This window comes from Ictalurus punctatus, chromosome 7 (genome assembly GCF_001660625.3).
Source record: "Ictalurus punctatus breed USDA103 chromosome 7, Coco_2.0, whole genome shotgun sequence".
Classification (NCBI taxonomy): domain Eukaryota; kingdom Metazoa; phylum Chordata; class Actinopteri; order Siluriformes; family Ictaluridae; genus Ictalurus; species Ictalurus punctatus.
In genome coordinates, this window is record NC_030422.2 from 6,046,452 (window position 1) to 6,069,067 (window position 22,616).

Consider the following 22,616-nt stretch of genomic DNA (forward strand, 5'->3'; position numbering starts at 1 on the left):
AGCATCATGTTGAGATGTTTGTACCAGCATTTAATTCTGTCCTTTTTTCCCCAATGGACTTTTATGAATCCCTCGGTTCCGTATGATGGTTTTTCAGTTTATCTGCAAATTTTTCTGTTACAAAGCCAGCTATATTTTGCTAGCCTGGAGGACCTCAAATCCGATGAGAAGCAGTGGCTGGTGTTGTCCTGGCTCACAGGATCCAGTGGACTAAATAGCCTGTCTCAGTTAGTGTGACTATCAATAACGGTGTTCGGGAGTTCTGAATTCACCCCGGCCTTAAAGTTTTTTTGGGAGAGGACCAGCCTGTCAAACAAACCTGTTTCACCATTCATCGCGTACTATGAGAGGGAGCCAGTGGCTGACAGGGTGGCCACCACAGTTCAGATCCAACCCCAGGCCAACAGGCAAACAGTTGTCGTATTTTACCATTGCCCTGTTTACCTTTTTCAATCTGTCAATCAATATATACAGGAAGCAAGAAATTGGAAACACCTTTTGTTTCTTGTACATTAGTGGACTCTTGTGTTTACTTTAAACCATTTTTGTCCATAGAGAAACTTCAAAATGTTGGAAAATAAAAGTTTATATTGGCAAGAAATGATAAAATGGAATTTATTAAGCACTACTTTGATGAACATTCACATGCTGTGATTTTGGATGTCCTGTTAATATACCAAGACATAAAGATTAGAGTGCGCGCTTTAAAAACAAACATAAAGGATGCAGGTCTGTTTAGAGGAAAAATTATTTCCATTAAATGAAGTAAGGAATGCTATAAGAGCAGAGCTGTGTGGACCAGCACAGTTATTTGGCTGGTTCATGCGGTTAGTGCTTTAGCAGAAACAATTTGCGTGAAACACGTGATGATGTTATGTGGCTGCTGCAAGAACTTAACCCACAGCGGACAGATCAGAGGACACGACGTAGATTTGTTACATTTTTATCTTAACCACAGTACGGACAAAACATATTAACTCATGCACATGACTCATTACTCATGACTTTCCAGTACTGGCGCAGCCTGTTGTACTTCCTGTATAACTTGATTGACAGATGTGTCGTCCAATCAGTGGTAAGTAATTCATTAACAAAATATACATACCTTTTCCGCTTTGTTGGATTTGTTAATGTGTTTATAATTTGTTGTTTTGTTTTCAGAATTGTTATTTTGTTTTCATATTTGTGTTTTGTTTTGCACTTCTCTTGTTTTGCCACCGTACTAAATCCAATACATGACAAAATAACAAATACACCTGGGTTACAAAATACAAGTCTGGGTTAATACTAGCTGACACCCCAGGAAATGACATCATTACTTTATAAATGAAAGACTCGTATTCTAAATTAGCATTAATGCAAAACCGGGTGCAATACAGTGTGCTAAAATAAGAGCATAGTTAATTATTGTTATTATTATTATTATTATTATTATTATTATTATTATTATTATTATTATTGCTTTATTTTTACATCCCAATCAAAATGTTTATAGCCATAAATGCTGTTCTCTTCCTTTTGGTCACAGGTAAGAATCATATTAGACTAATTAAAATATGAATGAAATATAGAAACAAGAAAAGACAACAAAATACTAGAATAGCTGTTGTATAAATTTGTCTGGGAGTGAAACTCAGACAAAAAGATCTCTCCATGACAAAAGAAGTGGACAGAACTGTTGCAAAGTGAACGATTTGTCCACCACTTATTTACACTGGTACCAAAAGAAGGACGACAAAGCTCTCACAAGGATCCTACATGTCAAAAAAGATAGCCCACCTGTTCAAGATACTAACTATCCTGAAGCAAAGGACTTTGATGTGAGGGAAAATTCTGGTAATTATGATGTAATGATATCAAAATTGAAGAAAAGTCACTCAGCGGTTTATTACTGTGCCAGCTGGGAGTCAAGCTACCACAGTGATAGTGAATGTCCTGCATTCTTGTTGATATTGTGTTAGTGCTCGCTGACAAAGTGGCGAATCCCCACCCCAGGAAATGACATCATTACTTTATAAAGGAAAGACTCATGTTCTAAACTAGCATTAATGCAAAAGGTGCAATAAAAAGTGTTGAACTGAAACAAAATAAAAATGTCTATAGGCATATATACTGTTATCTTCTCTTTGCTCACAGGTAAGTATCAGATCACAACATTAAAAATATAAAAAGAGAATGTAAGAGTAAAAAAAAAATTAACACATAATACAAGAATGGCTGTTTTATGGATTAATTTTGATTACAGAAGCTGTTCTGGGAGTGACAGTGGAGCAAAAGGATCTTTCCATGACAAAAGGAGAGGGCAAAAGTGTGTATATCAGCTGCAAAGTAACGGAATTAACAACAGATTATGTCCACTGGTACCAAAAGAAAGATGGTGAAGCTCTCACAAGGATCCTATATGTAAAAAAAAATAGCCCAGTTATTCGTGATAACCACCTTGAAGTAAATGATTTCGATGTGAGGACACAGTCAGATAATTTTGATCTAAAGATAGCAAAACTGAAGAAAAGTCACTCAGCAGTTTATTACTGCGCCAGCTGGAAGAGAGATGCCACAGTGACTTTAAATATTCACAGTCTGTACAAAAACCCAGATGGTACACAACCACAACAGTAACTCTATTGCACCAAATGTATTTAGATTTTTTATATTCTGGTATCTTCACTTCACTTCCATGTTATTTGTCCCCAAGGGGCAATTGGTTTTATGGCAAGACATACATACAAACAAGACAATGTAATATTAACATCATTAAGAGGAAAAACATCACTATTATACTAACAAAGCTAACCTAAACCATCCCCCTTACCGGAATTAATAAGGGAAATGGCAGTAGGAATAAATCAATATCTATTGCTCTTTACAGGGGGGAATCGAAACCAGGAGCCAGAAGGTAGAACACTGAAACAAATCAGTGAGAATCCTTTGCTGGGCACCTAGGATTTTACTGCTGACCTTCACTATTTTAGACAAAGCAATTTTTGCCTTGACACTGAGATTGCCATACCAGCATATTACAAAAAATGTTAATACAGACTCAATGTAGGATTTGTAAAAAAAAAAAAAAAAATCGGGTCATCAAGGTCTTATCAACATAAAATGTTGACATTTTATGTAGGCAAAATAGTCGTTGCTGATCATTTTTATAAAGTGTGTAAAAGTTAAAAATCAACTTATTGCCAATCAGGCTACCAAGGTACTTGTATGATTCGACAACTTCAACCACCTGCCCCTTAATAGTAGTACTCCGAGGAGGAGACTGAAAATAGCAGTATCATCTGCAAATTTTAAAATATGTTTGTTATCATGCTGACTGTGACAATTGTCACTGTAAAGAATATAGAGAAGTGGTGAGAGAACACACCCCTGAGGAGACCCTGTGGATAATGACATCTCTTCAGAGACTCATTCATTCACCTTTACTCTATTAGTTAAAAAATCAAGAATCCAGCCCACTATACTAAAGTCAAGGCCAAAATTTAAGAGCTTGTCTACTAAAATGTGGGGTCTTAGTCCTATAAGCAAATTGTAATGGGTCAAGGAGATTTTCTGTTTCATGAGGAGCTCTTTTTTCACTTTCACTTTCACTTTTTCACTTTTGTTACACTTCATGACTAAGGAAGTCAGGCAACAAGCCTAAAATCATTTAGTGTTTGGGGATGGCTATGTTTGGGTACTTGAAAAACTGTAGAAGGGACAGCCGGAAGATATAACAACATATAGGGCCTAGTTGCTCTGCAAAAGAGATAAGCAGGCGACTACTTATATTTTCAGGGCCAGGACTTTTCCTTGCTGTGGAGTGTTTAAACATACTAACCACATCACTTTCACCAAAGGGAGTAAGACCACTGTCAGACATGATAATTTTCTGCTTCAAAACTACATTTTTAAAATTGTGGGTGTCAAACCTCAAATAAAACTCTTGTGCAAGCTGATAACATCTATATATTATCTATATTTATAAAAAAAAAATAATAAAAAATAATAATTAAAAAAAAGGAAATGCAAGGCATCTCACACCCCTCAGCATTCTCTGGTATGAATTTCAGTTAACATAAAAAAGAAGTCATGTTAACAGCAAAGGAATCATTGTGGTGAGCTCATGACAGACTTATTGTCATTTCATTTCTATTATTTTCATACTCTGGATTAATGACTTTATAAGTAAAGCTGGAATTCAAAGTTGATCACTTGTTTTCTGCCAGAATAAATTCTTTATGGATATTGACACTAAAGGATCTGCATCTATGCTGGATCTGGCTCCATGAAGATCAGTGCACATGTTTTTATGACTGAATGTCACACTGTGTGCAGTGAAAGTCTTCGGCTCAGGGACAAGACTTTACGTAACAGGTAGGAAGAAAGTCTTTTTTCATTGTCTGTCAACTGTGTATAATTGTTTCTGAAATTATTTTTTAAAATTGGGCAGAAAAATGACAGTAGTTATATGAAACGGAAATTCTTTGATCTAAAGTCTTCTACACTCTCTCTTTCTGTCTCCAAATTCATTCAGGTTTCTAACACTGCTAGTTTGATTATGAGTAAAAATAATAAAATAAAATAAAATAATGGTAAGCCTATTTTTTTTCTGGTCCAAGAAGTGACCTTTATATACTGCCATATGCTGTTACAAATGTAATTTCACAATTTAAATATGTAGATAATTTTCTTGATTTTCCTTGGTGAAAATTATTGACTTTATGTAAAGTTTATATTGCTGATCAATCTAATGTTAACATAAAAAAAAAAACTATTAGACATTTAGTTACCTAACTAAGCTAACTGTCTAACCCACGTTATTTTGCTTTTCTGAGTTGTATGGGATTTTATGTGGTCTTTCTTGCCTATTTTAAAGTAGAATATTAATATGAGGTGACACATGCTGAACTCTCAAACCAATATGGCACCATAGAAATTATCAAAGAAAATGTAAATAAAATCATTAAGAAATATTTTTTGTATATCAAACAATGTTGTAAAAAACTGAATGTGATTTTATATAATACCATAAGATTCTCTTTTATAATGTTCTTTAAAAAAATGAAAAGAAAAAGGTAAAATATGGAGACAATTATTTAAAAGGGTTAATGGGACTAAGTATAATAAATAAATGATATTTTATGAAAGTATAGATAATGTGGCAAAATTTGTATCCAGCCAAAAATGTACTTAAGAGCGAGTCAAAAAAGTTGCTACTTTAAAATGTACTTAAATATTAAAAAGTAGGTTTGTAACTGATGAAATTATGTTACTGACATTTTCTTGTGAAAATTAACATTTATTACTTATCTAAAACTGGTAGAGGATGATTTTTGTTTTAAAGTAACTAGGAAGCTTGCTGCCTGAAAACATCCTTCAAACATTTTGCTAGTATTTTTACTGGTCATGCATGCTTGACTAGCATTGCATAGTTTGCTAATGAATTTATCAGAAATAAAATATCATGTAAAATAACATGATAACAATATTTAGCATTCGCTAGAATTTGACTTTGCTGCCTAGCCAGTTTGTGTGAGCCGCTGAAATGGATGCTAGTCTAACCTGGCATTTAGAAAGAAAACAAGTTAACTTATAAATGTATAACTCACAAACATCAACGGGCTAAATATAGACATCATGTTAGCAAATTAGCAAAACCTCGGCATGCTTTTTCAAATGAGATGAATTAGAGTTCATGTCTTCTATGGAACGAAAGAAGATGCTTCATTTTATTTGAGTCTTTGCTTATTCCAGCATAGTGAAACATATTCATGTTCCACGCTGCATTCCAGTTATTTATCCATCTTCAGACACACACAAATTGCTATAGCATTAACTACATTGTGTAGCATGAGAATGTCACTGCAAATTACATATTGAATTATGATTTTTGATAGTATTTTATACAGTGTTTAACCTGATTGGGTGTTAAACTAAAATGACTAGATGCTAAGCTGAGCCCATTCTGTTGATATATAGCATAGTAATTGGCTACAATGACATAATCACTATTCAATTGGCTACAAGTATTCAATTTCAACAAGTAAAGTATACCCCCACCCACCCCCAGAAAAAAAAAGAAAAAAAAAAGAAATAAAATAAATACAATTAAACAAATAAATAAATAAATAAAAATGACTTACTAAGTATAGTGGATCTGCGGATGTGGAGTTGGGATGAATAGACACAAACATACACAGTATTTATACAAGCTTTTTTTATTCATGTATAATGAAGTATCCACCATTCTTCTTTTATAACAAGGAATAGAACACAGACAGGCCTAGGTAATGCAGACAAATCCAACATCCAGCTAAGGAACATGCACACTAGAGCACTCTATGAAACTTGGGAGTCCATGAAAAGACTCCAAAGTAACATCACTAGGATACATTAGGAAAATAAGGAATATTTTATACATATACACAAGACACAAGTGTAAATAGTGAGAAAGGGGTTGTGACGAACTGGAGCAGGAGCAGCGTGGCAGGAAAACTGACCTCCCGAACTTCGGAAATGATGGACAAATCCAGGACAAAGATTAAAATTTCTTGCTGGTAGCAGAATCAAATTTTCATTCGGATGACCACCACAATCCTCTGGCAGTCAAAGACCATGGATTTAAAGTATAATTCAGACTGAAGGAATGCTCTCAGGTCTGTTTTTAGTTCTTCCATGTCAAACCTTATAAGAGAGAAAAGGTGCATCATATGCTGAATCCAGCAGTTTCAATATTTTCACTTTTTTTTTGTAATTAAAAGCATAGGCCTTCCTCACCATTTTGCATGCCAGATTTGTCCAGTGAAAAAAGAAATACAAATTTCAGCATGTTTCATCTGGGTTACTGATTGCTTATTTACAAGATCATTGTCTGTCCTCTTAACCAGACAAAGAAAAGACGAGTCCAACAGTATCTGTGTATCCAGTGTCCAACGAGGCGAATGGAACAAGTGTACTGCTGTGCCAGGCGCAAGGCATGTTCCCAGACTTGGTGAAATTCACGTGGAAGGATCTTAATGGAAGACAAGTGCAAGCATCAGAGGGAGGTTATGAGCTGTTGGAGCAGAGAGATGGTCAGGATCAGAATATCAGAATAACCAGCATGCTCATTATTGACCAAAGCAAAGTGACATCATATCAATACACATGCTTCGTTAAACATGAAGGTGAAGAGAAGATAGGAATCATTCCAAAAGGTACAACAAAATCACCTGCTCTGTTCATTACAACATTTTTACAACTACTGTCACTTTCCAAGACCTTTCATTAATCATAACAGTGCTACATGCATCCAACAAACTATTTCCCAGAAATACTTCATTGTAATTTTAAATATTCCCCTACACTTTCATATTACTGCATTTATCTGCACCTTTTTCTACAGGCTGTAATGTTTACAAACAGCTAATTTTATATAATACATCCACATTTGGATATGAATTAATTTTTAAGGTATTTCAAAGATTCTTCCATTATTATATAGAATTTCTCTTGAATATTGTCAGTTGAACAGACATAGGACAAAAGACACAAAAGACAAAATCAGGATGATCTTGTATGATATATTGAACTTTTTACAAAAATATTTGGTTGGCAATCCTTAGATGAGCAACCTGCTGCACCAAGCTCCTGCATAGAACAACAAACAGAACAACAAGAGGAAAATCTCATTTCTGGTAAATAAATAAATAAATAAATAAGATTAAATGACAGTTTACATGTGATGATTTACAATTAAGAACTACAGTATCTCACAAAAGTGAGTACACCCCTCACATTTTTGTAAATATTTGATGATATCTTTTCATGTGACAACACTGAAGAATGACACTTTGCTACAATGTAAAGTAGTGAGTGTACAGCTTGTGTAACAGTGTAAATTTGCTGTCCCCTCAAAATAACTCAACACAGCCATTAATGTCTAAACCACTGGCAACAAAAGTGAGTACACCCCTAAGTGAAAATGTCCAAATCGGGCTCAAAGTGTCAATATTTTGTGTGGCCACCATTCTTTTCCAGCACTGCCTTAACCCTCTTGGGCATGGAGTTCACCAGAGCTTCACAGGTTGCCACTGGAGTCCTCTTCCACTCCTCCATGAAGACATCACGGAGCTGGTGGATGTTAGAGACCTTGTGCTCCTCCACCTTCCGTTTGAGGATGCCCCACAGATGTGCATTAGGGTTTAGTCCATCACCTTCACCCTCAGCTTCTTTAGCAAGGCAGTGGTCATCTTGGAGGTGTGTTTGGGGTCGTTATCATGCTGGAATATTGCCTTGCGGCCCAGTGTCCGAAGGGAGGGGATCATGCTCTGCTTCAGTATGTCACAGTACATTTTGGCATTCATGGTTCCCTCAGTGAACTGTAGCTCCCCAGTGCCGGCAACACTCATGCAGCCCCAGACCATGACACTCCCACCACCATGCTTGACTGTAGGCAAGACACACTTGTCTTTGTACTCCTCACCTGGTTGCCGCCACACACACTTGACACCATCTGAACAAATTAGGTTATTTTGGACTCATCAGAGCACAGGACATGGTTCTAGTAATCCATGTCCTTAGTCTGCTTGTCTTCAGCAAACTGTTTGTGGGCATTCTTGTGCATCATCTTTAGAAGAGGCTTCCTTCTGAGACGACAGCCATGCAGACCAATTTGATGCAGTGTGCGTCATATGGTCTGAGCACTGACAGGCTGACCCCCCACCCCTTCAACCTCTGCAGCAATGCTGGCAGCACTCATACGTCTATTTCCCAAAAACAACCTCTGGATATGACGCTGAGCATGTGCACTCAACTTCTTTGGTCGACCATGGCGAGGCCTGTTCTGAGTGGAACCGGTCCTGTTAAACCGCTGTATGGTCTTGGCCACCGAGCTGCAGCTCAGTGTCAGGGTCTTGGCAATCTTCTTATAGCCTAGGCCATCTTTATGTAGAGCAACAATTCTGTTTTTCAGATCTTCAGAGAGTTCTTTGCCATGAGGTGCCATGTTGAACTTCCAGTGACCAGTATGAGGGAGTGTGAGAGCGATGACACCAAATTTAACACACCTGCTCCCCATTCACCCCTGAGACCTTGTAATACTAACAAGTCACATGAAACCGTGGAGGGAAAATGGCTAATTGGGCCCAGTTTGGACATTTTCACTTAGGGGTGTACTCACTTTTGTTGCCAGCAGTTTAGACATTAATGTCTGTGTGTTGAGTTATTTTGAGGGGACAGCAAATTTACACTGTTACACAAGCTGTACACTCACTACTTTACATTGTAGCAAAGTGTCATTTCTTCAGTATTGTCACATGAAAAGATATAATCAAATATTTACAAAAATGTGAGGGGTGTACTCACTTTTTTGAGATACTGTATATCAATTAAATGGGTAGAAGAGACGGGATATTATTTCAATCTGTATCAATGATGAATATCGCTATGTTTGGTTAATAGAAATTAAGATAATATAAAAAAGCCTGAATTTCTTTGTTAACAATGTTAAATGCTTGTTATAAAATTAACATAGAATTGCAATGAGTGTATAAAATCTATCTTTGTTTTTTACCTTGTGTCTCTTGTGCAGATTTGTTTAAGCTCAGCCACAGTCTGTATTTGTTCAGCGTGACATATGTGATGCTACTGGTGAAAAACCTGCTGTATTTCTGCACCGTCATTTTCTTACTGTACAAGAGGAATTCTGCTAACAAGGAGATGCTCGGAGGAAATGCTCGCTGATCGAGTCATTATTCTTGTTACTGACAATTTCATTTCGTTTGAAAAAATATTTTAAAAGATAATAAATTTATAGTAATCCAGTTTGTTAAACATCTGTTATAATCTCATTCTGTTCATATTTGTAATTTTTTAAATTGCTGCTCCAATGTTGTTTCAGTAGTAAATTAACCACAACAACAACAACAACAACAACAACAACAAAACCCCACTGTGGACTGTTTGTGTGGCAGCATTATCCTTTTCTGGTCCTTTATTAGATATAACAGGCATAAATCTTGGTCAATGGAAATTTTAGTTCGTTCTGCTCTGTACTATATTCTGTGGTATTTGGTTTCTTTAGTGCTCTTCTTATGAAGTTTTTGTCCTCTGTAATAATAAAATGTTTTCAGGTTTTTTTTTTTTATAGTGATCAATAAAAGGAAAAAAGTCATTAACTGTTTCAGCCTCAAATTTTCTACATTTCTTAGCACAAATCACTAATATAAATATGGTCATCCTTACTGACTCAATTTGAACTAATTTAGCATATTAAGACTTTCTGGAAGAAGAGCTCATTCATAAATTCATTTATGAACAATGATCAAAGCTCTGTAATTTAGCATATTTATGCAAAAACTCTGCAACTTGCTTAGTTTGTTGTCCACCTGAACTGTAAAGGCCAAATCTGAAAAAAATATCATATCATATTTGGTCATTTTGTATGTCTTAAAATATAGACATGCTACCACTGTAAGGGACCTTTTATTTTTCAAGAATTCAACTGTATTTAACAGAAAAATTAAACTCTTGTCATTTTCTCCAAAAATATTTCTATTTTACTTAATTAGCATTAAACTGTTAAATACTTAAAAGACAACTAAAATTGTCTTTTGTTAATACAAATGAGTTCCATGACAGTAAGAAAGCAAATATGCTTTATCCTGTGATATAGTATAGTCTATACAAAGCATAACTAACAGGTGTAGCCCATGGGATACTACTTTTAAATATAGTGTACGAGGCATATAAATTTGGGATAAGTAATTTTTTTTTTTTAAAAAAAAGCCTACAATCAATCTCGTAATTAATGTATACTAGTTTAATTATGACTGCAAAACCTCATTTGGTACGTGATTAGAAAATGTGGTGGTACAAATGTGTGGTGAGTTTGCATGCACTGTGTAGGTGAGAGTGCTTCCTGGAAATAGAGCTCACTGTTTGTTGAGCTGATAAGCTGTTAACTGCTCTGTGTGTGTGTGTGTGTGTGTGTGTGTGTGTGTGTGTGTGTGTGTGTGTGTGTGTGTGTGTGTGTGTGTGTGTGTGTGTGTGTGTGTGTGTGTGTGTGTGTGTGTGTGTGTGTGTGTGTGTGTGTGTGTGTGGTTTTACAAAGCAGCATGAGCCATTAGAACAAAATGCCCTGCATGAATTTACTCCCCCTTAATATGGAACATTATATGGAGGTGATTCCATGCTTAAATGTTATTACGGTTACAAATATAGATGCATAATAAGGGTATTTTTGTTTACCCTGAAATACTTCAAAAATCGTATCTTGTTTTTTGCATTAATGGATGCTGCTTAACCTTGCTTGCTTAGGACATCCTTTTCCACGAGTCATCCATTATAGGTTATGAAAAAAGTTTCAGTCATTCACTTAATCCTGTCACCTGAACACATTCACCCCTATGAAATATTTGGAATATTTCCCAAGTTACATGTTCACCAGGAACTTGCATTACCCACATGAAAATACTATAAGTTTTTTCATTTTGTTTCTTTATTTTCAATGATATTAATAAGTAACTTATTAATTTAAAAAAATAATTATGAGTAAATTATTAGCAAGTGCTTCAAATCATGACTTTAGAAAGGATGCTGGTTAACCACAGTTTGTGTATTTAATAATTCTATGCTAAAATACTCAACTCTGTTACGCTCTACCCTGTTACTCAATTAAGAGTAATCGGTTCAATGCTGAGAAAAGCTCATTTAAAAAATAATAATAATAATAATCACACATAAAGTTTATTAAACAGTTATATGGGCTTAATGGCACTGTGACCACAAAAATAGGCCACCATTTAACTAACTGGGGACTTCCCATACTAATCTCACTGAGTTTTTCATTATCACCATCGCCTCTGACTTCCTCATAAGGGACAAATGTATGAATTTAAAAAATATATTCTGAAATTTCATATTTCTGTAAAGCTGCTTTGTGACAATGTCCGTTGTTAAAAGCGCCATACAAATAAAACTGTATTGCAAACCGAACACTGACATATTCAGCAAAGCTTTATTTAGATTTTAAAGTAGAAAAGAAAGGTGAAGCTTTAAATATCGCTACTCTGAAAGGAACACAAAATTAACCTGAGGAAGGTTTTATCTATTATACTGTTATAACCGTGACAGTTCAGTTTAATGTTTATTGTAAGGATGCACCTGGACTCGCAGTTGTGCAGTGGTTTTTCTATGAAAAGTTCTCAATGGTTCAACAGTTATTTAATTAATGTGAGAGATTCCATTATACCAGTGCTGTACCTAAATACTCAGAAACAATGAAGGGAAATGTGTTTGAGCAATGTATACAGCATGCTAGCACATGAATAGATGCTTTCTTAAATACATACTTATCTTCAAAGGTATAATGTCCATAATAGTGTGGATAACGTATTTTATGAGAACACTGAAAACCCTGCACATCTTTTGTTTGCAAACATTTTGGTTATTAAAGCAATATGCAAATGACTTATTCTCTTTTAAAATGCAATAGTGGCAGCAACATGTAAGCAGTATATTTGTCTGTAAACCGGGGCTCCACAGAGGGCGATAAGGGCTCTATAAATACTATCTATTGATCTATTCTATCAATAAACAGGGCACATTTTATAAGACAAATTAGTAAAACAGCTAGCTTACACACAACATCTAGTCAAAAAACAATGCATAATATTATTTAATGTTTGATTGCTGTGTACTGTAAGAGTGACATGTAACAGATAAAGAGAAGGAGGAGTAAGCTGAATGATGAGCTCCTCTTAATGATGTTCATCGTGTATTAGTAACTTCTGGTGCAGTTTCAAGAGCTTCCTACACATCACACAATCACCATGCATCTCTCACTGCAGTTATGCTTGTTGATGATTTTTCTAATTTATCCAGGTAAGCTTCACATCCTGAAACGTTCATTAAGCAAAGTTTATTTATATACCTTTTATTCCAAACCTGTTGTATTTTCATACAGATATTTATTAATATGTATCATTGAGTTAAAATCATATTTTTTTCTTTTCCACAGTGCACAGTGATGTGGAGCTTCATCAGAAGTTCTTAATGACTAAACCCACCACTAAGCTCGCCAAGATAGAATGTACCTTCCCTTCAGAGTGTAGATTTTACATTCACTGGTATCAGAAGAAAAATGGTGAACCTTTCAAGAGAGTTCAATATGTGGACATCGATGATCAAACCACCCGTAATGATCCTGGTTTTGAGACACTGAAATCTGAGAAGATAGGAAATAAGTTTGTTTTGATAATCCCCAATTTAAAGCAAGAGCATTCAGCAACATATTATTGTGCCTGCTGGGTGTGGGGCACAGTGAGCTTAAAACCGCAAGTCCTGTTCAACAACCCACAATCAGAATACACAGCTTCTTCCCAAACTTCATACTACATTACTAACCTCACCTATGTTGTAAAAAAAAAAGAGAAAAATAATTATATAAATCCACAGCTTCTAATATTTTTAGAGTTTATATAATTTTCTTTTGATTACAGAATTAAAGGAAAGGTTTCAGAACTACACAGCAAGCTAAATGCATGACTACAGTGAGGGAAAAAAGTATTTGATCCCCTGCTGATTTTGTACATGTGCCCACTGACAAAGAAATGATCAGTCTATAATTTTAATGGTAGATTTATTTGAACAGTGAGAGACAGAATAACAACAAAAAAATCCAGAAAAACGCATGTAAAAAATTTTATTAATTAACTTGCATTTTAATGAGGGAAAAAAGTATTTGACCCCCTCTCAATCAGAAAGATTTCTGTCTCCCAGGTGTCTTTTATACAGGTAACGAGCTGAGATTAGGAGCACACTCTTAAAGGGAGTGCTCCTAATATCAGTTTGTTACCTGTATAAAAGACACCTGTCCACAGAAGCAATCAATCAATCAGATTCCAAACTCTCCACCATGGCCAAGACCAAAGAGCTCTCCAAGGATGTCAGGGACAAGACTGTAGACCTACACAAGTCTGGAATGGGCTACAAGACCATTGCCAAGCAGCTTGGTGAGAAGGGGACAACAGTGGGTGCGATTATTCGCAAATGGAAGAAGCACAAAAGAACTGTCAATCTCCCTTGGCCTGGGGCTCCATGCAAGATCTCACCTCGTGGAGTTTCACGAGAGTGAGGAATCAGCCCAGAACTACACGGGAGGATCTTGTCAATGATCTCAAGGCAGCTGGGACCCTAGTCACCAAGAAAACAATTAGTAACACACTACGCCGTGAAGGACTGAAATCCTGCAGCACCCGCTAGGTCCCCCTGCTCAAGAAAGCACATATACATGCCCGTCTGAAGTTTGCCAATGAACATCTGAATGATTCAGAGGACAACTGGGTGAAAGTGTTGAGGTCAGATGAGACCAAAATGGAGCTCTTTGGCATCAACTCAACTCGCCGTGTTTGGAGGAGGAGGAATGCTGCCTATGACGCCTGGAACACCATCCCCACCGTCAAACATGGTGGTGGAAACGTTATGCTTTGGGGTTTTTTTTCTGCTAAGGGGACAGGACAACTTCACCGCATCAAAGGGACGATGGACGGGGCCATGTACCGTCAAATCTTGGGTGAAAACCTCCTTCCCTCGGACAGGGCATTGAAAATGGGTCGTGGATGGATATTCCAGCATGACAATGACCCAAAACACACGGCCAAGGCAACAAAGGAGTGGCTCAAGAAGAAGCACATTAAGGTCCTGGAGTGACCTAGGCAGTCTCCAGACCTAAATCCCATAGAAAATCTGTGGAGAGAGCTGAAGGTTCGAGTTGCCAAACGTCAGCCTCGAAACCTTAATGATTTGGAGAAGCTCTGCAAAGAGGAGTGGGACAAAATCCCTCCTGAGATGTGTGCAAACCTGGTGGCCAACTACAAGAAATGTCTGACCTCTGTGATTGCCAACAAGGGTTTTTAAACCAAGTACTAAGTCATGTTTTGCAGAGGGGTCAAATACTTATTTCCCTCATTAATATGCAAATCAATTTATAACATTTTTGACGTGCGTTTTTCTGGATTTTTTTGTTGTTATTCTGTCTCTCACTGTTCAAATAAATCTACCATTAAAGTTATAGACGGATCATTTCTTTGTCAGTGGGCAAACGTACAAAATCAGCAGGGGATCAAATACTTTTTTCCCTCACTGTATATTATAAATGCATGACTATATTATACATACAGTATATTCCCTAGCACCAATTTCAGTGTACTGAATGAGTTGTTTATGAACTGATATGCTGATTTAGATGTGTTGGGATTAGATATTATTTTAGAACTATTTTTAGTTGATCTGTACAGAATCCCTGCCATAACCAACAAAATAGTCATGAATTTTATAAAAGAAAAAAAAGAAAGAAAGAAAAACCACTCACACATTCAATTATTTTAATATTTCATAGTCTTTTTTTTTTTAATTTTGCAAACAATTTCACATTTAATTATGGTTCATGATTTCTTTTTACCCTTTATGAATACACTTGTGTATTGAATTCATATTCAGGGTACACTGTCTCTCTCTCTCTCACACACACACACACACACACACACACACACACACACACACACACACACACACACACACACACACACACACACACACACAAAGTGTAATTGTCTTTTATATGGTAACTAGGATCTGTGTTTAGCTCCATGTGATTCAGTGATTAGATATTAAATGACTTATAAACATTCCCATCTCTCATCTCAAAAACAATATAGATGTCTAAGTGAGACAGCACTATGATCTTTGTAGTGAAGTTTTAGATTTCATTACACTGATTTGTTGAACTGTTGCTACTATTAATGAAATGACAAACAGTTTGCTTTACAGAAACACATGTAATATCGGTTATTGTAAATTACACTTGTTCTGTAGATTAATGATGTGTACAATATTAACATCAACATGGCACTGATACATGATACTCCTAGTGGTAAGATCATGAATAATGAATTAAATGTCTTCATTTGAATTGGGTTTGCACAATCAAGAATAAAACATATGTTACTCAAGTCAGGTCATTATTCTACATTTCATGCTAAAATTCACATTGGAAGGGATGCTCTGTAATACACATTTGAAAGGAGTATTTATAATTAACTTTAATGCATACTTCTTACATCATGTATATGAAGTAATTTTTTGTCATTGGACATCATGCTGTGGGATACTGGGTGAAGGTTTTCGGCTCAGGAACAAGACTTTACGTAACAGGTAAGAAAAGGATTTTTTTGTGCGTTATTCCAGAAATATTTTGAGGCTTTAAAGCAAATTCGTGACAATATCTAATCATAACCCTAATCACATGATATACAAATGATTACTTGTCTTCATCTGATCTCAGAAAATAAAGACTATTAAAGAAATTGTTTAGATGTCAAGTTATTTAGAAGTAGATATTTGATGTAGACTGTGTCACAGTGTGTTGCTGGATACACCTACTACTACCAAGTATTTGGATCTGGAACTCGACTTATCGTCACTGGTATGAGCACATTTTCAGTTTTGTTTTGGTCCACTGACCTAATAAAATGTCCAAAATGAATTAAGGAAACACAAACATAGACTAAAAAGGATGACCGGTGAATCAATGTTTTATATGTTAATAATGTCTGAATAAACAGATTTTTTTTTTAACTAGTCTTAGAAATACACAACATGACACAAAAATGTCCAAAATTATATAAATATATGTATATATTACAAGTTTAGTATTTTCAACAAATACTTTCTTGATCATTTGATTACAATATAAGAGTGTTAAAGAGCTTAATATACATAGTATTCACAGAAACTGGTTATACTGGTACCACATTTTGAGCACTTAAAGCGAAGTCATCTAACCATTACATTAAGCATATGGTAAACAAATGTCTTGTCTTTAGTAAATTCAATATTTCTAATTAGTGAAGAAAAGTAGTAATAAATAAGAGTTGTAAGAAAAGTAGAAATATAAAGTTTTGTTTTTTTTGTTTTTTTTTAAAAAAAGCTTGTTTAGATGTCTGGTTGTTTAGAAGTATTTGGTGTAGTCTGAGTCGCAGTGTGAACTGGATACAGCTACAAAGTATTTGGATCTGGAACTCGACTTTTCGTCACTGGTATGAGCACATTTTCAGTTTTGTTTTTGTCCACTGACCTAAAAAAATTCCAAAATGATTTAAGGCAAGACAAACGTCATAAAGTAAGGTAACAAGAGTAAAAAAATGTCTGGAGAGAAATCAATATTTTAAGTAATGTCTGCACAAGACAGCACAGGAAAGAGTGTTTGTGCATTATTCTAGAAACATCCTGAGGCTTTAAAGCAAATTTGTGACAATATCTAACCATAACCTTAATCACATGGTAAACAAATGAGACCTTAGGTACTTTTTAAATAGCCAATAAATCTAGTATCTGTTCTAAGAATATTGACTATTAAAGAAATTGATGTGTTTGATAGTGTTTAGAGTTATTTGATGCAACCTGTTTCTGAGTTTGACACTCACAACTAGGGCAACATATATCTTTATAAAGTATCTGGAAGTATTTGGATCTGGAACTCGGCTTATCATCACTGGTATGAGCACGTTCAGCATTTTTTTTTCTGACCTGATAAAAAGTCCAAAATGAATTAAGGGAAGACAAACTTTATAAAGTAAGGTAACAAATGTACACTAATGATTACTTGTCTTCAACATTTCTAAGTAGCTAACAAAACTACTTTCTGATCTCAGAATTTAGAGTCTATTAAAGAAATTGTTTAGCTGTCAAATTATTTAGAAGTAGGTATTTGATGTAGACTGTGTTACAGTGTGTCACTGGAAGCACTTACTACTCCTACAAAGTATTTGGATCTGGAACTCGGCTTATCGTCACTGGTATGAGCACATTTTCAGTTTTGTTTTTGTCCACTGACCTAACAAAATGTCCAAAATGAATTAAGGCAAGACAAACTTCATAACGAAAGGTAACAATAGTAAAACTGACAGTAGAAAAAAACAACAATTTAAAGTCATTTAAGAGTATTAAAGAGCTCAACATACATAGTATTCACAGATACTGGTTATACTGGTACCACAGTTGTTTCCCAGAGTACTCCAACATTTTGAGCACTTAAAGCGAAGTCATCTAACCATTACATTAAGCAAATGGTACACAAATGTCTTGTCTTGTCTAAATTCAATATTTCTAATTAGTGAAGAAAAGTAGTATCTGTTTCAGAACATAGGGGCTATTTAAAAATGCTTGTTTAGATGTCTGGTTGCTTAGAAGTATTTAGTGTAGCCTGAGTGACAGTGTGAACTGGAGACGACTACAAAGTGTTTGGATCTGGAACTAGACTTATCGTCACTGGTATGTGCACATATTGCAGATTTTCATCTACTGACCTAATAAAAGAAGTGTTTATAAAACTTTATTGGGTGCCTTTAGGTTCAACAACAAAACTGTAAAAATCAGAATAGAATAGAAAACGGTCAAATAAAAACAGAAGTGTAAAAAATAACTGCAAAGGAAGTAATGTTTTAAATAATGCCTGACTATGTAGATACGGTATATTTTGTTAGACTTAGAAATACTGTACACATGTCCACACATAAATATTGTTTACCATAAATATTACATGCAGTCACTAGTATACATTATAACACAAGAGGGTTTTATATGCTTAAGATTTAAACCCTGTATTAAACCATTAGCATTAAACCCCGGTTGCTTCTCAGAACATTGCAACTGGGCAAAATAGCCAATAGCCCTGTGATGAAGGCGAACACAATTCCATTTTGTTCGAATCTTTTATTTGTTCATGAATTGTTTATGCTTGCTTTAAATTGTTTCTTTTAAAAATTTGCAGTGAAAATGCTGGTGAAATGCAAAATGCTAATCAAGTAACAAGTAACACTCTGGACTGCAGTTACAGTCTTTACAAGAATGACTGTTTTTTTTATAGTAAGATATATCAGGTAGTTGTGTGACAAGTGATTTAGACATTGTCACTTATTTATATGATAAAAATGTTTTAATTGTTTGTGAATGTATTCAGATAGAGTACAGTTTAATCAGTTTTACCAATTAATTACCAATTACTGTATGACTTGAATTAGATGAGTTAGCATTGGCCTGTAAATTCTGTATTTCCCTGTAAGGACCTGATGTTCAATAAGTATTCTGATCCAAATTTAACACTGCTAATCCAGTAACATTCTATACTTGACGTCTTATTCATGCTTGTGGCTTTACATCATTTACCAAAAAGGTAAGTTAGACCTCATTGCAGACCTCAGGCCTAAAGCGGACCTGTAATCACAAAAAATATAAATGAATAAATAACCTCCCAATTTTAAAGCATATTGTTTACCATGCCATTTATGTTAGTAATTTATTAACAGTTACTACATGAGTTGGATTAGATGGCTTAGCATGACGTAAACTGTAAATTCTGCATTGTGTACTCTTCCCAATCTGGGACCTGATGTTTGATGTCCCTGTTCTGTAAGAAGTCCTGATCCATACTTAGCACTGCTAGTCCGGTAACACGCTAAACTTTTTCATGCTTGTGGTTTGACATAATTGACCAAAAAGTTAAATTAAATCTCACCGCAGACCTCCGGAATAAAGTGGACCTGTGAACACAAAGTAATACATCAATTAAAAAATAACTCTTGGGTCAAGGTTGTCTTTTAAAAGTTTCTATTCAATGGTGTTAAAGATGGCTACTTCAATAACAAATAACACTTGTCCACTCTGGGTTAATCAGTAAAAAAGACTTACCACCACATTCAAGATTCATGATTATAATTTAGTCATCAGTACATAAACCTAGTAATATTTGTTATTTATTTATTAATATTAATATTTTATTATTATTATTATTAATAATAATAATAATAATAAGAAGAAGAAGAAGTAGAAGAAGATGACGAAGAAGAAGAATTAGACTTATTACTGATAAGCGCACACCAAAATCTTTACAGGAATCTGAGTTATAACAAGAATAACTCAGGTAGATGCATGACAAGTAATGTTAAACGTTATGCCATTTTTTAATTCAATAAATATTTAAATAGTATGTAAATGTTTATATATTCAGTGTAGTTTATTGTTTAACATGCCATTTACTTTAGTAATGATTAACGATTACAATACGAGTTGAATTAGATGGCTTAGTGTGGGGTAAACTATAAATTCTGCATTCAGTTCTGTGTTTCTCGAGGACCTGATGTTTGTTGTCCCTGTTCTATAAATAGCCCTGATCCAATTCACTGTGTTTATGAGTATACCATTGCATTTTTTTGTTATGTGAAATGTCATAATTCCCAATTCTGCACGATTACCCAACTGACTGAAATGAATCTAAAAATAGCTATTCTCCCATTGTGTTTATTGATTGCTCACTTATATTTGCATGTCCTCTAAAAATACAGATCCTGTGAAGGAACGGGTCAAAGAACCTCAAGTGTACGTGTACCCAGTGTCCACGCCAGAAAAAGGAGAAAAATCTTTTTTGCTGTGCCATGCGAGAGGCATGTTTCCAGACCTGGTGAGATTCACATGGCAAGCAAAAGATCAGGGTGGAAAAAACGTGGACCTGAGAGGTGATGAGCGGCTGGAGCAGAGAGACGAGGTTCCAGAAGTCCGAATAACCAGCATGCTCATTGTAGGGAAGGACAAAGCAAAGAACAATAATTTCATCTGCACTGTTAAACATGACAGCAGTGTTAAAGACAAGGAATTACAAATTCCAAGAGGTAACAATAAGGCAGTGATATGCTCTTATGTGTCCTCAGAATGTCCTCTACAGTATGTCTTCACTATTTATCACTAATTTGAATTTGTTTGTTGTTCATGTGTGAACTATTCGTCATCAATACACTTTGTGCTTTGTGCACCATCCGGCTCTTAAACTAATGCTGCATAGTTATTTAATTTACAAATAACAGTACAGGTACATAAAATATCACAAGGTTATTTTCACAGCTACAAAACTTATACAATGATGTTATTCCTTACAGAAGAAGACACTTCTAAGTCAAACGCTGGTGTTCTTAATACCTGTCCAACTCAAAAAGCAGAAGAAGCAGAAGAAGTGGAAGAAGAAATCATGAATTTTGGTAAAGAGATTAGCCAAATATCATCTAAATATATGGATGAAAAGGCATCTTTACATGACATAATTATGTTGTCATATTTCACTGGCCAATTCGGCAACAGTCATAATAACTGAATATAACATTTAATGTCATCAATGATAAATATGTAAGTTTTGTTCACAGATCTGTAAAAGATTTCTTCTTTTTGTCTCTTGTGCAGGTGTGTTTGAGCACAGCCGCAGTCTGTACCTATTCAGTGTGACATACGTGTTACTGCTGGTGAAAAACGTGTTGTATTTTTGCACTGTCTTTGTCTTACTGTTCAAGAGAAATCCTGCTAAGATATAGATGATTAGAGTCAAAGTTCGCTGATCAGTCCATCAGCCAAAGAACACAACTCAACACACCAACTTCTTTCAGAATTATCTACATGTATTTTTACTCTTAATTTTTAAATTCAAAAACTTTCACTTGGATTCACCTGACAATTCATTTGCCTACCTTTTACTATTAATATTTTTTTGTGTTTAAACAATTTGAAGATTCTAATCATTTGCATATTTTAAACGTACGTCAGTTTGTATGCACAGTTAAGTTGAAACTTTCTTTCAACTCGTGATATCTTATAACCATTCTTTGTATTTGTTGTCTATACAATTGTTTTATTAACGATGTGCTACTGTTTTATTAAAATATTTTCAAAAATATTTTTAAAAAGAAGTATTATGTGTGATGCAAAATAATTAAATAATTATTTAAACATTCGCATCAAGACAGTTCTAATATTTGAATAATAAACGTTGTATCTTGTGTGTATTTCAGCATTTCATTATTTTGTCTTTCTTGCTCTCTTCCTGTCAACACACCAGTTCATATATTCACTAAATGCTTTCAGAAACAGTAAATAAGAGCTTTATTAATTAACTACAGACCTTCTAGACAGCCTTTTTTATGATCCTTTGGAGTAATTACAGGTTTGAGCAAGTGAACCATTAGAAAAAAAATGTTAATTAGTAATAATCATCATAAATCATCAATTCTCATCAGTCAACACATCAGCTTTTATAGATAGCACACATGCAGTATATTGTATGCATTTTCTTAATTAGTTACACTGATTAACCAGCAAAAACACGTTGTTTTTTTTTGGATAAGTGATAAGTAAATAAAGATCTGTGGTGTTGCTGATTAATTGGTTATTTGTATTTGTAGCCTATTTGTTGTACATTTTAAGCCAAAAAGAGTCTATTTAGCTAATGTATTTGTCTTAATTCTAGGTGATGTTTATTACTCTTTTTTAAATTTATTTAGTTGATTATAATGGAAACTGCTGTGGGAGGAAAGTATGGTGGGTTTCTCACGAAGTGCAGCTGAGTGTGTTTACTGGAAATAATCCACTTGTAACAGTTTAACCACAGTTTGCTGAGCTGATAAGTCATTAACTTCCACAGGAAGCCTTTTTTTCTACACAAGTTCTCTCAAAGGGTCCTTTTGAGAGTTCAGTTCTCTCATGAGTGAGCTGAGGTAAGGACTGAATTGGGCCATTTGGGCCATTTGCTTTTTGCAATGAATGTTTGCTTTAATGCA

At 34.9% G+C, this 22,616-nt stretch overlaps 2 protein-coding genes across 2 annotated transcripts in view; both read left to right on the forward strand.

The window, feature by feature from the left end:
• Positions 1 to 21,722, forward strand: part of LOC108267226 (uncharacterized) — a 128,960-nt gene extending 107,238 nt beyond the window's left edge. The window contains 4 exon segments of the mRNA NM_001329268.1: positions 17,004 to 17,060; positions 20,364 to 20,687; positions 20,952 to 21,050; positions 21,250 to 21,722. Coding sequence (NP_001316197.1) covers positions 17,004 to 17,060; positions 20,364 to 20,687; positions 20,952 to 21,050; positions 21,250 to 21,377 — 608 coding nt within the window. The 3' untranslated portion in view covers positions 21,378 to 21,722.
• LOC108267231 (T-cell receptor gamma chain C region DFL12) lies at positions 1,707 to 10,135 on the forward strand. Its single transcript, XM_053681463.1, has 5 exons — positions 1,707 to 2,136; positions 2,246 to 2,599; positions 6,870 to 7,178; positions 7,587 to 7,658; positions 9,554 to 10,135. The coding sequence occupies exons 1-5, from the start codon at positions 2,094 to 2,096 to the stop codon at positions 9,703 to 9,705; spliced, it is 930 nt and encodes a 309-aa protein (XP_053537438.1). The 5' UTR covers positions 1,707 to 2,093; the 3' UTR covers positions 9,706 to 10,135.
• Positions 21,723 to 22,616: the final 894 nt, after the last annotated feature.